The following is a 14,787-nucleotide window of genomic DNA, read 5'->3' on the forward strand; positions in this document are numbered from 1 at the left end:
TTATATAATACTAGTTTAGTTTTTGTTTTCTATGTCAAAAGGAGTAAGCGACCATAGTCTTCCAAATTTCTACATCTGAACATCGGTGGTTAACTTGGATGTGGTAATTCTGGTTGAGTCAATCTTTAATATTGCCATGTTGCTCATCTTCTGTTAATCCTTCCGAATTCAGCATTCCAACCCTTCAACACAGTTAAGTGTCCAAAAAAACTCCAACACTATTGTTTTGATATTGTCTGAATTCTTCTTTCAGCCTCATTTAGTACTTCCTTGGTAATTCTTTTCTCCACCCAGCTTACCTTCAGCTTTTTTAAAAGCATTACATTGCAAAACTGCTGATTTTCTTTTCTTCTCACTACAGGACTGTACAACTCTCAAAATTACTTCAGCTTTTGGAAATCTTGCAATTACATTTTACCTGATTTGCAAACTGAACTTTAAAAGTATTAAACATGTTCAAAATTTTCTAACTTACAAAGTGAAAAATTATAGAAAGTACTAATTTCAAGTTTTAAAAATTGTTAAAATATTTGCTAACAGAAACAACGCAAGTGCATATTAAATGACATGTCAATAATGGGCTCAGTTGGCAGTTGTGGAGCTAAGTCATGTATGCCAGAAAGATCCCAACTGTGACGGCTGGTAAAGGTACTGGTACATTAGAAAGTAGACAAGGTAACAATAAAAGATATTTAAACTGACTTCAGAGGCACCTGGTTAAGAAGGGGAGAATACTCGTGCCCATGTTGAAAAATGCACATTGCTGTGTTTGAGTAAGGATGCATTCAGACTCTGGGGTCAGCTCATCTGTTGACATTTATTTCTTCAACCTGCACATGAAAAAAAAGTGCAGGGTGACCAGTACCTGCACCACAACTCACTCCAAAATTGGCATCTTAGAGTCATATAGAAACAAAGAGTCATACAGCACAAAAACAGATACTTCAGTCCAACCAGTCCATGCTGAACATAATCCCATAAATTAGTCCCACCTGCCTACACCTGGTCCATTTCCCTCCAAACCTTTCATATTCGTGTATCCATCCAGATGTTGTTTAAATGTTATAATTGTAGCCAGATCCACCACTTCCTACAGAAGTTCATTCCACATGCGAACCACCCTCTTGAGTAAGAAATTTAATTCTCATGTCTTTATTAAATCTCTCTCTTCTCACAGGTGGATGAAACGAAATATTACAGACTGCAATCAGTGGAAAATCAGGTGGTTTCAAAATTGGTCAATACTTTCTTCATTTCAAAGTCCCCTTTAAATTTACACATTAATTATTTGATGGACGTAATATCTGTCCAAATATCTATGCTGTGGCTTTCTTAAATGGAGAATCTTGTAAACTGAATTTCAAAACTTCAGCTGTAGGTGTAAAAGGAATCCTCTGTTGGGTTACCTTCTTGCCAATTGTCTCAACCTAGAAGCAAAAAGATTCAAAAGCAAGATTCAACAACAAGATTCAGAATGATCTGCGTTCTGTTTCCTTAACATTTGAATCACTTGAGAAGTATCTAATAAACATGTCTCTATAGATACTAGAAGAATAGCTTTCCTATTAGAGGAAAAGTCAACTTCTCTTTACCTGGAATCCCAACCTCTGGAGTTTGGAATGCAAATCATCAAGAACACGTCTGCCATCAAAGATAAATGCTGGTTTTAGCATTTTCTCGTGAATACGTTTGTAATCTAGCACCTGAGAAAATGAAGATAAACAAAAAGTAGTTAAAGACTGATGGAAGGAAATTTCTGCATCTTCATACCTTTAGAAATCTCTCGCACGAGCCAATCATACTCAGACTCTGTCGATATGCTGCTCGTAAACTTTCATCCAATTCAATTAATGTTTTCTTGCTTCCTATTCCAATCATTTTGTTCTAGTATCTCACGTTTGTGCCACAAGATCACAGGCTGAGGTGATAACTGTTCCCTCCACCAATCTTTAGCATTCATGTTGTATATGTACTAGATGCAGTGGGTGTTATATTTATCTGACTTGTTCTTTCTGATCCTTGTTTCTAATGCAACCTCTCCCAAATGATTCAGCTCAGAAATTAATACATTGTTACTTGCTCTATCCTATTTCTTTGAACCATTGTGAGTTACTACAGAAACACCTAGACTATGGGGACCAAGAGAATTTATGTAATTGCAATATGTGGTTTGAAAAATATTTTTTAAACATTTTAATTTTTTTCTTTCAATAGCTAGGATAGTTTAGTGGTTCTACTGCCTTTTATCAATTAGGAACATACATGATTCACAAATTACCATTTGCTCCATTTCTCTTATGCATCTCCCAGAATTGACAACATACCTAGTCCTATGATGTGCCCCTTTCTCATCACCTTTAATATTTCTATTTTACATGTACTTATTTATGCCCTTTTTAAAAGTAATTATCAGTTCTGCTTTCATCACCATTTCAAGTACATGCATTCCACATTTTGCCTCTTTTAATGATAAGCTTATTCACAGCTCTTGTTAACTATTCAGCAACCAGAAAGATTTTCTGTACACAATTCCAGCAAGGCAGTACGGAAACTAATGCTTGTGTGTCAGCCACAAACACTACACATAATCAAACTGGACCCTAAACATTTGTTCTGTTTTCTTTCCACAGCTGCTGCCAGTCCTGCTGATATTTTCCAGCAACTTATGTTTATATGTCATGTTTTATTCTTTATTTTAAACATTGAACACCATGCTGAAGTCCTTAGGCAGGCTTTTGACCCAGCCAGCCTGGGAAGCCAACAACCAAGCCTCCTCTACTCCTCAGCTCCCAATCCAGAAACCTCCCCCACATCCAAAAAAGCCAATGCCATTTCTAAAGGTGAGTTCACTAGGAAAAAGGAGCTTGGGGCATTACTGTTTTCAAAATTTGGCTCAGTGATTCCTCGCCTCTTTCCTCATTTACACCTCTTTTTACTGATGAGTTCATAGAAACATTACCCGGAGCACTGTTTATTTCTTCTGACATTTTCTTGCTAAACCTGGCAGTTACCAGCAAGGAAGAAAACCATTCATCTTGGCCACATCAGCATTGTACCAGAACAATTCAATTGATGCCTTTTCCCTATAGCCCTGCAAATATTCCTCCTCAGGTAGAGACTGAATTTTCTTATGAAAGCAGCAGTGCATTCCAGATCCTAACCACAGGCCAGGCAAATAGTCCTTCCCCATGCTGCCTTGCTTCATTCCCCAATCATGTAAAACCAGTGCACTGTGGATCTCCATCCTGCTGACAGTGGGAACAGTTTCTTCTGATTTACCATATCCAAACCTCTCATGATTTTGAATACTTCTCTCAAATCTTCTCTATACCTTCCTTTCTCCAAGGAGAACAATCTCAACTCCTTCAGTCTATCTGCCATTCCTGAACTGTGGAGCCATTCTCAACCATTCCAAAGTCTGGTGTCCATGTCTGGACAGAATAATTCAGTAGAGATTGAACCATTGTTTTTATACAGCTTTAACATAAATTCATTGTTTTTTGGTGGAGTGTATCTAGTCTGGCCTGGGTAGCTTATGTTTTATTTCTAAAGTTTCTTAATACTTATTTCCAATATGTATTGCTGTAAGCAGGGTCTGATTACAAGATTACCTTTCTTCAGATTTTCTTACCTTAAACTCATCCCATTCAGTGCAGATGACAATGGCATGAGCTCCATCACAGGCTTCATATGCATCAGTGCAGATAGTGACTGAGGAAGGCACTGTGTGATAAAACAAAGATTCTTCTATTATGGGAAATATATATACTGCTGGACTTAGGTTTGATGGCTACTTTTCTGCATTATACGAATCTCTAACCATTCTTGAACTGCTACCTTTGTAACTTATTAGAAGTTCTAAAATGTTCAACCAAGGCAAATTTATTTTGATGAAGTTAAGTAATGCGCCAATAATGTACAGTGTGTGTGCTAAATAATGCAGAATAATGCATTCATTAAATAATGCACCCTCTGCAGCTGTCCTCTTTGGTTGACAACTCCAATGTTCCCAGCTGTGCTTGGGCTCCATTGTGGACACTACCAGGGCAGCAGGCAGATCCACAAAGGAAGCTCTATGGAAGTCTGGAGAGAAGCAAGTTAGGAGACTTGGGAGAGTGAGGTTTCCCACCTTAGGGAGCAGAGTGGGGGGTGCAGGTTTTGAAGTCTAGGCATGTAAGAAGGAAGGGGAAATAATATTCTTTGGGGGTTCTGCCAACAGGCAAATGACACCTCCCAAGATTGTACTCTTACTTGGAATTTTGAAAGGTTTTTTTTAAAAAAAACTGGGCTGCCCACTCTCATTTGATAGAAGTCTGAACGTAGAATATGAAGAAAACAGCTTTTTTTTAAACCAAAAAAAAGCCATTTGTGTCTTAATAAATGAAAGGAGAAATTTAAAAAAGAAATATGTTTGTTATTTTTACCTTCATCTGAAGCATCATGAATGATACTGGGATGTGACAGATCCTTGATGATCTGTTCTTTGGGAACTTTGGGATCATAGATCTGAAGATTTGCACCTTCATCCAGTAGGTATTTGCTGATATAGATGCTGGAAGATTCTCTAAAAGAAAATAAAATGACGTTAACAATTAAACAAACACAGAGAATGCTTGAGAAAACCAGCAGGTATGGCAGCAACTGTGGAGAGTGGAAGTGTATTTTTTTTAGCCAATAATGGGGAGGCAGTGGTGTAATGGTCATGTCACTGGACTTGACTCCCCAGGTAAATGTTCTGGGGAAATCAATTCAAATCCCACCAGTGCAGAAGGTGAAATTTGATTTCAATAAAATTCTAGAATTTTAAAAAAACTGTTGCAAAACCCCATTTGGTTTGTTAATGTCCTTTAAGGAAGGGAAATCTGCCTTCCTTACCTGGTCTGACCTATATGTGAATCCAGATCCACAGCAATATGGTTGACTCATAATTTTTCTCCAGCCAATTAGGAATGGGCAATAAATACTGGCCCAGTCAGTGACGCACACATGCCATGACTGAATAAAAACAAACTAGTGAGGAATGGGTCAAAAGGTGTTTTGTTCTTTTGAAAGAATTGCTATTGAACTAGTTCATCCACTGGAGAAATATGTTAGTGGGGAAAGCAATGGAAGTCTACTCTTTCAAAAGATAAAATCACCACAGTCTTATCACACCACAGAGTGAGAGAAAACACTAATGGTGGTTTAACCTGAGGGTCATCAAGCTTCAGGTGAGGGGAAGAGGTTGAGAAGGAGAGCACTTCATGATAACTTCAGCTAGTGCAGGAATTGAACACATGCTGTTGGCATCACACTGCATCATAAACCAGCCATCCAGTCAACTGAGCTAAGTGATGCCATCATTATAGTGAGATATAAATATGAGAAATGAAATTCCAAAGACTAACTACCCTCTGAAAGAAGAAATTCCTCTTCACCTTCATTTTAAACACAATAGGACATGCTATATTGTGAAACAATGCCCTTTAGCCCAGATTACCAAACGCAAGAGAAACATATTGTTAGTATTTAACCTGTTATGCCTCCTCAGAGTTTTATTTGTTTCAATAAGATTACCTCTTATTCTTTAAATTACAAGTAAGAAAGGCCCAAACTGCTCAAACTTTTCTCATAAGCCCTGTATCCCGGAAGTCAAGATAACAAAGTGTGATAATAAAATGTGAGGCTGGATGAACACGGCAGGCCCAGCAGCATCTCAGGAGCACAAAAGCTGACGTTTCGGGCCTAGACCCTTCATCAGAGAGGGGGATGGGGTGAGGGTTCTGGAATAAATAGGGAGAGAGGGGGAGACGGACTGAAGATGGAGAGAAAAGAAGATAGGTGGAGAGGAGAGTATAGGTGGGGAGGTAGGGAGAGGATAGGTCAGTCCAGGGAAGACGGACAGGTCAAGGAGGTGGGATGAGGTTACTAGGTAGATGGGGGTGCGGCTTGGGGTGGGAGGAAGGGATGGGTGAGAGGAAGAACAGGTTAGGGAGGCAGAGACAGGTTGGACTGGTTTTGGGATGCAGTGGGTGGAGGGGAAGAGCTGGGCTGGTTGTGTGGGGCAGTGGGGGGAGGGGACGAACTGGGCTGGTTTAGGGATGCGGTGGGGGAAGGGGAGATTTTGAAACTGGTGGACTGACCAGTGGATTCTCCAGCATCTGCAGTTCCCATTATCTCTGATAACAAAGTGTGAGGCTGGATGAGCACAGCAGGCCAAGCAATGAGATGCTGCTTGGCCTGCTGTGTTCAACCAGCTTCACACTTTGTTATCTTGGATTCTCCAGCATCTGCAGTTCCCATTATCCTGGAAATCAGCCTGGTGAACATTCCAAAGCAAATATATCATTTGCCAGCACAGTGGTTAGCACTGTTGCCTCACAGCACAGGGATGCACAGCAGGGAAGTTCAATTCCAGACTTGGGTGACTGTCTGCAGAGTTTGCACATTCTCCCTGTGTCTGCATGGGTTTCCTCCCACAGTCCAAAAATGTGCAGATTGGGTGGATTGGCCATGCTAAATTGCCCATAATGTCCAGGGATTTGCAATCTAAGTGGGTTAGCAATGGTAAGTGCAGGGCTAGAGTAGGGCAGTAGGTCTGGAATAAGATGCTCTTTGGAGAGTTGGTGTAAACTAGATGGGCCAAATGGCCTGCTTCTACACTTTAGTGGTCTATGAAAGCCAAAACTGATTACAATATACTAGGTGTGGCCTCAGCAATGCCATATGCAGTCGTAGCAAAACTCCTACTTTTACAATCATTGCCCCATTTAACAAAGCCAAAAACACAATTTACCTTCCAAATTACATGCCAAACCTATGTGCTACCTTTTTGCAATTCATGTACAAGGACACCCAAATTTCTTTGTGCTATATCATTCTGTAGTCTCTGTCCATTTAAATGATATTCCACTTTTCAAATCTTCCTTTCAAAGTGGCACCTTATATTTTCCCACATTATATTCCATCTCCCAAACGTTTGCCCACTCACTTAATCTATCTATATCACTTGCAAACTCTTCATATCCTCCTCACAGCTTTCTTTCTCCTTATATTTGGAGGTAAACAAATATGTCTACATTACAGTGAGTTCCTACATCCAAGACATTAAAATATTTCACAAATAGGGGCCCAGCACTGATCTCTGTGGTACTCCACTCATCCTCATTCGAGTTAGTATGTCACCCCCAACGCTAAGGTCTTTTGTAACAACATTTTCTGCAGCACTTTATCAAATGTTTTTTGGTAAATGCTTTTACATCACATACATCCACTCCCCTCTATCTACCATGGTTATCACATCAAAGAGTAATTTTAAGAGTGGTTTTCTAAATGACTGCTAATACTTCCTTAATAACGGATTCTAACATTTTCCCAATGAGAAATGTTTGGCTAATTGGTCTGTAGGTTGCTGCTTTCAGTTTTCCTACTATCATGAATTACAAAAAAACCCCACCTACATGGACTTTTCTTTTCCCAAAGATAATCTCACAACATGTACAGAAATAAACCTTTTTTTCAATGTTGCCATGTTAATTTCAACTTGAAGTATAAGGTCCTATTAGGTGGATAATATTTTGAGAATATATTGACATATTTTTGATAGCAAGTATTATCATCCATTTGTTTTATACATTACAATGCTGCACATGCAGCTTTAGAAATACTGAAACATATCAGAATATTAACATTACCGGGTGTCTCCCGTATCCTTTTTGAAGGCAAAGCCTAATAGCGCAATTTTTTTTCCTGTCACGGTATTGAATAGACAGCCAATAATGCGGGAAGCAAATCTCCTGCGCTGATAATCGTTCATGTCAATCACCTATATGAAATCAAAGGGACAAAATGGCAAACAAACAAGCACTGTTTCAAAACAATACATCAGACATTCTTTCAGTGCTTCTCTTTTAATATTTTAGGTTGAATATCGATGAATTAACATAACTCAACACAAAACAACCAAGAAGAGATTTGGTGAAATCACCTACTGAAATGTCAATATCAGAGAGCCATAGGTATTTGGAATATGAGTAAGTCACTTGGCCCTTCAAGCCTAAATTGTAATTCAATACTCATGGACTGGAGGCGAGGCCCCATTGCAGACTGGAGGCAAGTACCCGGCACACGGACTGGAGACAAGGCCCCATCCCACAGCCTGGAAAGGAAGCCCTGGCGGTGCTTTGAGATGAGGTTCGGTGAGGCCTGGGGAGGAAGGACTGTAAATTGAGTACTTTTTTATTTCTTTATTTTTCTATTTTGTTCCTCTGCTAGATTTTTTATTTCTTAAATTTTCTATTTTATACTAAAGAATCTATACTTAAATATCTGTACTTAGGTATTTGTGTACCTAAGATGGCACCATAATTGGCAACTTGTAGACTTGTCACTCAACTCAATAAGGCTAATTCATTGTTACCATGACTCTTGACTTTGTTGCCCATCTATAATGTATCTAACTCAGCTCGAGTATATTCAATTACCTATTCTCCGCTGTTTTCTAGGAAAGAGAATTCCGCAGACTAATGAATCTAAAATAGATTATTCTCTGACGAAGGGTCCCGACCCAAAACATCAACTTTCCTGCTCCTCTGATGCTGCCTAGCCTGCTGTGCTCCTCCAGCTCCACACTGTGTTATCTCTGACTTCAGCATCGATAGCTCTTACTATCTCAAAGATTATCCTCGTCTCTGTCTTTAAAGGGAGTATGCTAATTCTTAAACTGGTTTTAGTCTCTCCATGTGAGGAAACATTCTCCTGATATCCATTCTGTCAAGTCCCCTTAGGATCTTACACACCTCACTAAAAATCATCTCGTTTCCTCAACTCCCATGGGTAAAGGCCAAGCCGGCTCAATCTTTTTCAAAAGATCAGTTCTTTACTCCAGTTAAATGAATCCTCTCTGAACTGCTCCTAATGCAATCAAAATTGTCTCACTGAGGTCCTGCATAGCTAAATGTCCCTTCTTATTGCAGCAAACACCAACATTCCATTTGCGTGCAGTAGATATAATGTATTTGGATTTCCAAAAGTCACTTGATATGGTGCTATGTGAGATTGCTACAGAAGTTAAGAGATAGTAAAAACTGCCATTGCTGGAGGATCTGAATATACTGCAACCCTCTTGTAACAGTGTATCCCTCTCCCACTGCAACCCCCTTGTAAAGTATACTGAATCTGCTGTTCCCGTTGTGGCCTCCTCTACCTCGGGGAAACTAAGCAGCGGCTTGGGGAATGCTTTGCGCAACACCTACACTCAGTTCGCAACGAACCACTACATGTCCCAGTTGTGAACCATTGCAACTCCCCCTCCCACTCCTTGGATGAACACGTCCATCCTGGGCCTCCTACAGTGCCACAATGATGCCACCCGAAAGCTGCAGTAACAGAATCTCATATTTCACTTGGGAACCCTGCAGCCCAAGAGTATCAATGTGGACTTCACAAGCTTCAAAATCTCCCCTACCCTGACCGCATCCCAAAACCAGCCCAACTCACCCCCACTTCCCTAACCTGTTCTTACTCTCACCTATCCCCCCCTCCCACCTCAAGCCCCACCCCCATCTCCTACCCACTAACCTCATTTTGCCTCCTTAACCTGCCCGTCCTCCCTGGACCGACTTATCCCCTCCCTAACTCCCCAACTACAGTCACGTTTAGTGGCTCCATCCCCGCCTCTTTGACCTGTCTGTCTCCTCTCAACCTAGCTTCTCCTTTATCCATCTTCTATCCACCTCTCCCTATTTATTTCAGAATCCCCTCCCCCTCTTCCATTTCTGAAAAAGGGTCTTGACCCAAGACGTCAGCTTTCCTGCTTCTCTGATGCTGCTTGGCCTGCTGTGTTCATCCAGCTCCACACCTTGTTATTACAGGACAGAACAGCTCAGTCTGTGGGAGGATCTGGGTATTGGGACTTTGTGGGGCGGGGAGACATGGTGATATATTAGCATAGATGAAGTTTGGCTAATTAACAAGAAAAGAGAGTCAGGATAAATGGGTAATTTTCAACTTGGCAAAAAGTAGCTTGTGATTGCTGCATGGTGACTGCTGGGCTTTTATTATGAATTTGATTCAGTCACATCATAAAACATATAGTCACCATCTGAAAATTCACCTAAGTGAAATGTGGATATCTATTCTAACAAACAGATGGTGACCTTGTCCAGCGTGAATTTGTTTTAATGAATTTGGAAACACATTTAATTATATTCCCTCTTGAAATGAACAGGGAAATCAAAATCCTGAATAACATATCTTAGTATTGGAATAATTTGTCATATGTAATTGATGTGCACACCAAAAATAGCTGTCATGCACAAAGTTAATTTTATAATTTCTTTGATGTGTGTCAAGAATTTACCTGCTGCCAGTATTGAGCCACATCTGGCAAATTTAATGCTTCACACAAATATACAAGATTCAGGACATCTTTCTGGAAGCAGCTCCCTCCAAATCCTGTAAAAGAAGAAAGGTTTTCTTGATTAACAGCCACTTACAAATCCCAATTAAATTTTGTTAAAAAAAGATGGGTCTCTGTGTTACAAAAACAAATTACTGACCAATGCTGGCTTTGAGAAATTTGCTTCCAATTCTCTGATCCATGCCAATAGCACGCGCTACCTCCTCAACATCAGCACCAGTTGCTTCACACAAAGCACTGATTGAGTTAATACTGCTGATTCGCTGAGCAAGAAATGCGTTGGCAGCCTAATTATAAAAAAAATATGATAATTAACCTCGTGCATTTTATCAAATTGCCAGAGGTTATGCCAAGGATGTGCAGAACTGGGGACAGGTTGTATATATTTCAGTGTGGCAAGACATATAGGCCTGGGATGTAGGGAAAGTCTTACTAGGAAAGGTTGAGAGAGGTAGGGCTTTTCTCTTTAGAATGATGAAGGATGAGAGGGGACTTGATAGAGGCATAGATAGACTGGACAGCCAGAGACTTTTTCTTAGGGTGGAGGTAGATATTACAAGGGGTCATATTTTTAGAGTGAGTGGAGGTAGATATAGGGGAGATATCAGAGGTAAGTTCTTTACTCAGAGAGTGGTTGGGGCGTGGAATGCATTGCCAGAGAGGGTCGTGGAGTCGGCCTCTTTCAGGGGATTTAAGCGACTACTACATAGGCATATGGATGATAGCATAAGGTAGCAGTGGAGGTTAGAATTAGGGTAAAAGTTCGGCACAACATTGTGGGCCGAAGGGCCCGTACTGTGCTGTACTGTTCAATGTTCTATGTATAGTTTCTGAAAAAGGTACAAAATAACAATGTCCTAACTGTGTCAAAAAAAGAGACACAAAGGCTTAGTATGTTCAGGCTCTTCCTCACCAAGAAGAAGCCTAATTAGACAAAGAAGGGAACAAAAAGATTTACATCTATATTGTGCTCTTCATGCCCTTGGGATATCTCAAAACGTTTCAAACAATAAATTACTTTTGAATTGTGACTAATATTTCACAGGTAATTGCAACTCAAAGTATATCTCACAAACAGGAATGTAATTACATTTTATTGTGAACTTGAAGCATTCGGCAATCTAACATTATGCACATCAGTAAGTACATAAATAAAACTAACAAAATTAATTTCCTGAAAACGCTAATGTGTAAGTTTTTATCAATTTGGTATTTTAAAAGAAAGCAATGACCTTCAGAACAGCCACACAAACAATTCATATTTATATTATTTTTATTCATTCAGGGGATGTGGGCCTCACCAGAAGGCCAGCATATATTGCCTAAAGAGCAGTTTAATAGTCAACCACATTGCTGTGGGTCTGGAGTCACATAGAGACCAGACCAGGTAAGGACTGCAGTTTCCCTCCATAAAGGGCATTAGCGAACCCAACAATCGACAATGATTTCATGGTCATCATTCAACACTTAATTCCAGATTTTTAATGAATTCAAATTCCACTATCTCCCTGGCAGGATTCAAACCCAGGTCCCTAGGACATTACCCGGGTTAACAGACCAGCGCTAATATCACTAGGCCATCACCTAATGTGGTGTGTGTTTTTTCTTCAGCATGGGAAGCAGATGCTTCTTCAAGCATTATCAGACAAAGTTTAACAATATGTTGCGTTTAAATCAGAAATGCGTGTACCAGTTTGGAAAGCTCTGATGACCATGTGTTGGTTGTGATGATTTTGTCTTTTGGTACCCAATGCTCATACACAGCACAGAGTGCCTGAATCGCCTCCTGACCCTCTGGTGTTTCATCTCCACCAATCAACACTCGGTCTGGGTTCTTCAGGTCATTAATAGCCGTCCCTTCAGCCAGGAATTCTGGGTTTGACAGCACCTACATTGAAAATAAGTCAGTGTTCGGGTTATTTCTGAAATGTGCCAGTCAACGGTTTGAAAAGTAAATGCAAGACTGAAGACCAACTGCTTTGTTTCCATTTCTGCTTCATTTAGTAAAAATGTACACCTGCAATTTAATTTTTTTTTCTATTTCCATGTGTAGTGCTGGGAGGAAATTGCCTCCCACCATCGATGTCCATATTAGTTAATTTTATGCTTTTACCTGTGTTAAATACACTGCAAAGCTCCATCTGGTACAAATCAGCACAACAGTTATTAAGTTGCTATACAATCCATTAGAACAATGCTTGAATTCACCTGCAGGGACAAGTTTGGCTTTGTGTTTGAATGGAATATCCTGCGAATGCTCTCAGCAGCTCGCACAGGCACGGTGCTCTTTTCTGTAACTATTTTGTGTCCATTTGATACTGCCACTATTCTCCGAGCACAGGATTCGATGTATCTCAAGTCTGCAGCTCGACCTTTACCCATTCCATATGTTTTGGTGGGTGTGTTCACCTAGTACAAATTAAACAGAGCATGTGTGGTTATGGCCTTTCCTGTAATTTATAAAAGAAAAATATAAAAGTTCCTTTAATTTGAATTTTTCAAGACCACTGGGTATCTCCAAGAGCTTTATAATATTTTTAAGTCATCACTTTTGTAATATAGAAGATACAGCAGTCAATTTACACACAGCAAGCTCCTACATCAGCAATGTGAAAGAGACCAGATCATCTATTTCCTTTGTGATGTTGATTGAAGGATACAAATATTGACCGGGATACCACCTCTCTTGAAGTACTGCCCTGGGATCTTTTGCACCCACTACAGAAGAGCAAACAGTGCTTCATTTGACAGGCCACCCTAAAGGCAGCACATCCAACTGTGCAACATTTGCTCAGCACAGCATGGAAGTGTCAGCCTTGACATTTATGAAGAAGTCTTGGAGTGACACTTGGACCTGGAGTCTCGTGGCTCAAATACAAGAGTGCATTCTGAATCACGGCTAATATCAATTTACAAAAGTCAATGTGTCCACAAGTTTTCAATCAGTTTGACATGATTAAGATGTTTCTTCTTGTCACTGATGTTATTCGTATTTCATAAGTTTCATTTTATTTGTTCATGGAATGTGGACTTTGCCAGACAAGCCAGTCCCTAATGGTGATAACAAAGTGTGAAGCTGGATGAACACAGCAGGCCAAGCAGCATCTCAGGAGCACAAAAGCTGACGTTTCAGGCCTAGACCCTTCATCAGAGCTCCTAGGATGCTGCTTGGCCTGCTGTGTCCATCTAGCTTCACGATTTATTATCTCGAATTCTCCAGCATCTGCAGTTCACATTATCCCTAACAACGATGGTGAGCTGCCTTTCTGAACTGCTGAAGCCCTCAAAGTTTATGAAGATAGATTGTGCTATTAGGGAGGAAATTCCAGTACTTTGACCCAGTGACAGTAAAGGAATAGCAATGAAGGTAGAGCAGTGGATGTGGTGCATAGAGATTTTAGCAAGGCATTTGATAAGATTCCACATGGTAGGTTCATTCAGAAAGTAAGGAGGCATGGGATTCAGGGGAATTTGGCTGTTTGGATACAAAACTGGCTGTCCAATAGAAGACAGAGGGTGGTAGTAGATGGAAAGTATTCAGCCTGGAGCTCTGTGACCAGTGGTGTTCCCCAGGGATCTGTTCTGGGACCTCTGCTCTTAGTGATCTTTATAAATGACTTTGATGAGGAAGTGGAAGGGTGGGTTAGTAAGTTCGGTGATGACACAAAGGTTAGTGGAGTTGTGGACTGCGTGGAGGGCAGTTATAGGTTGCAATGGGACATGGACAGGATGCAGAGCAGGGAAAAAAAGTGACAGATGGAATTCAACCCAGAAAACTGTGAAGTGATTCATTTTGGAAGGTCAAATTTGAATGCAGAATACAGGGTTAACAGCAGGATTCTCATCAGTGTGGAGGAACAGAGGGATCTTGGGGTTCACGTCCATAGATCCCTCAAAGTTGCTACCCAAGTTGATGGGGTTGTAAAGAAAGCGTAGGGTGTGTTGGCTTTCATTGGCAGGGAAATTGAGTTTAAGAGCCGTGAGGTTATGCTGCAGCTTTATAAAATTCTGGTCAGACCACATTTGGAATACTGTGTTTAGTTCTGGTCACCTCATTATAAGAAAGACCTGGAAGCTTTAGAGAGGATGCAGAGGAGATTTACCAGGATACTGCCTGGACTGGAGGGCAGCTCTAATGAGGAAAGGTTGAGGGAGCTAGGGCTTTTTTCATTGGAGTGAAGAAGGATGAGAGGTGACTTGATAGTGGTGTACAAGATGATGAGAGGCACAGATAGAGTGGATAGTCAGAGACCTTTCCCCAGGGCGGAAATGACTGTAATGAGGGGGCATAGTTTTAAGGTGAATGGAGGAAGGTGTAGGGAGATGTCAGAGGTAAGTTCTTTATACAGAGGTGGGTGGGTGTGTGGAATGCGCTGCCAGCAGTGGTA

General features: G+C 40.6%; 1 protein-coding gene across 2 annotated transcripts in view; it reads right to left on the reverse strand.

Annotated features, from left to right (window-relative positions):
• ugdh (UDP-glucose 6-dehydrogenase) overlaps positions 1 to 14,787 on the reverse strand; it is a 23,196-nt gene continuing 8,409 nt past the window's right edge. For both annotated transcript variants that reach the window (XM_048530907.2, XM_059647228.1), the window contains exons 4-12: positions 12,608 to 12,808; positions 12,090 to 12,287; positions 10,539 to 10,686; positions 10,340 to 10,434; positions 7,674 to 7,804; positions 4,425 to 4,564; positions 3,632 to 3,723; positions 1,593 to 1,703; positions 1 to 1,427 (exon numbers count right to left, since the gene is read on the reverse strand). In XM_048530907.2, the coding sequence (XP_048386864.1) occupies positions 1,317 to 1,427; positions 1,593 to 1,703; positions 3,632 to 3,723; positions 4,425 to 4,564; positions 7,674 to 7,804; positions 10,340 to 10,434; positions 10,539 to 10,686; positions 12,090 to 12,287; positions 12,608 to 12,808 (1,227 nt within the window). In that variant the 3' untranslated portion in view covers positions 1 to 1,316. The remainder of the gene's footprint in view (positions 1,428 to 1,592; positions 1,704 to 3,631; positions 3,724 to 4,424; positions 4,565 to 7,673; positions 7,805 to 10,339; positions 10,435 to 10,538; positions 10,687 to 12,089; positions 12,288 to 12,607; positions 12,809 to 14,787) is intronic.

This window comes from Stegostoma tigrinum, chromosome 1 (assembly GCF_030684315.1).
Source record: "Stegostoma tigrinum isolate sSteTig4 chromosome 1, sSteTig4.hap1, whole genome shotgun sequence".
Classification (NCBI taxonomy): Eukaryota; Metazoa; Chordata; class Chondrichthyes; order Orectolobiformes; family Stegostomatidae; genus Stegostoma; species Stegostoma tigrinum.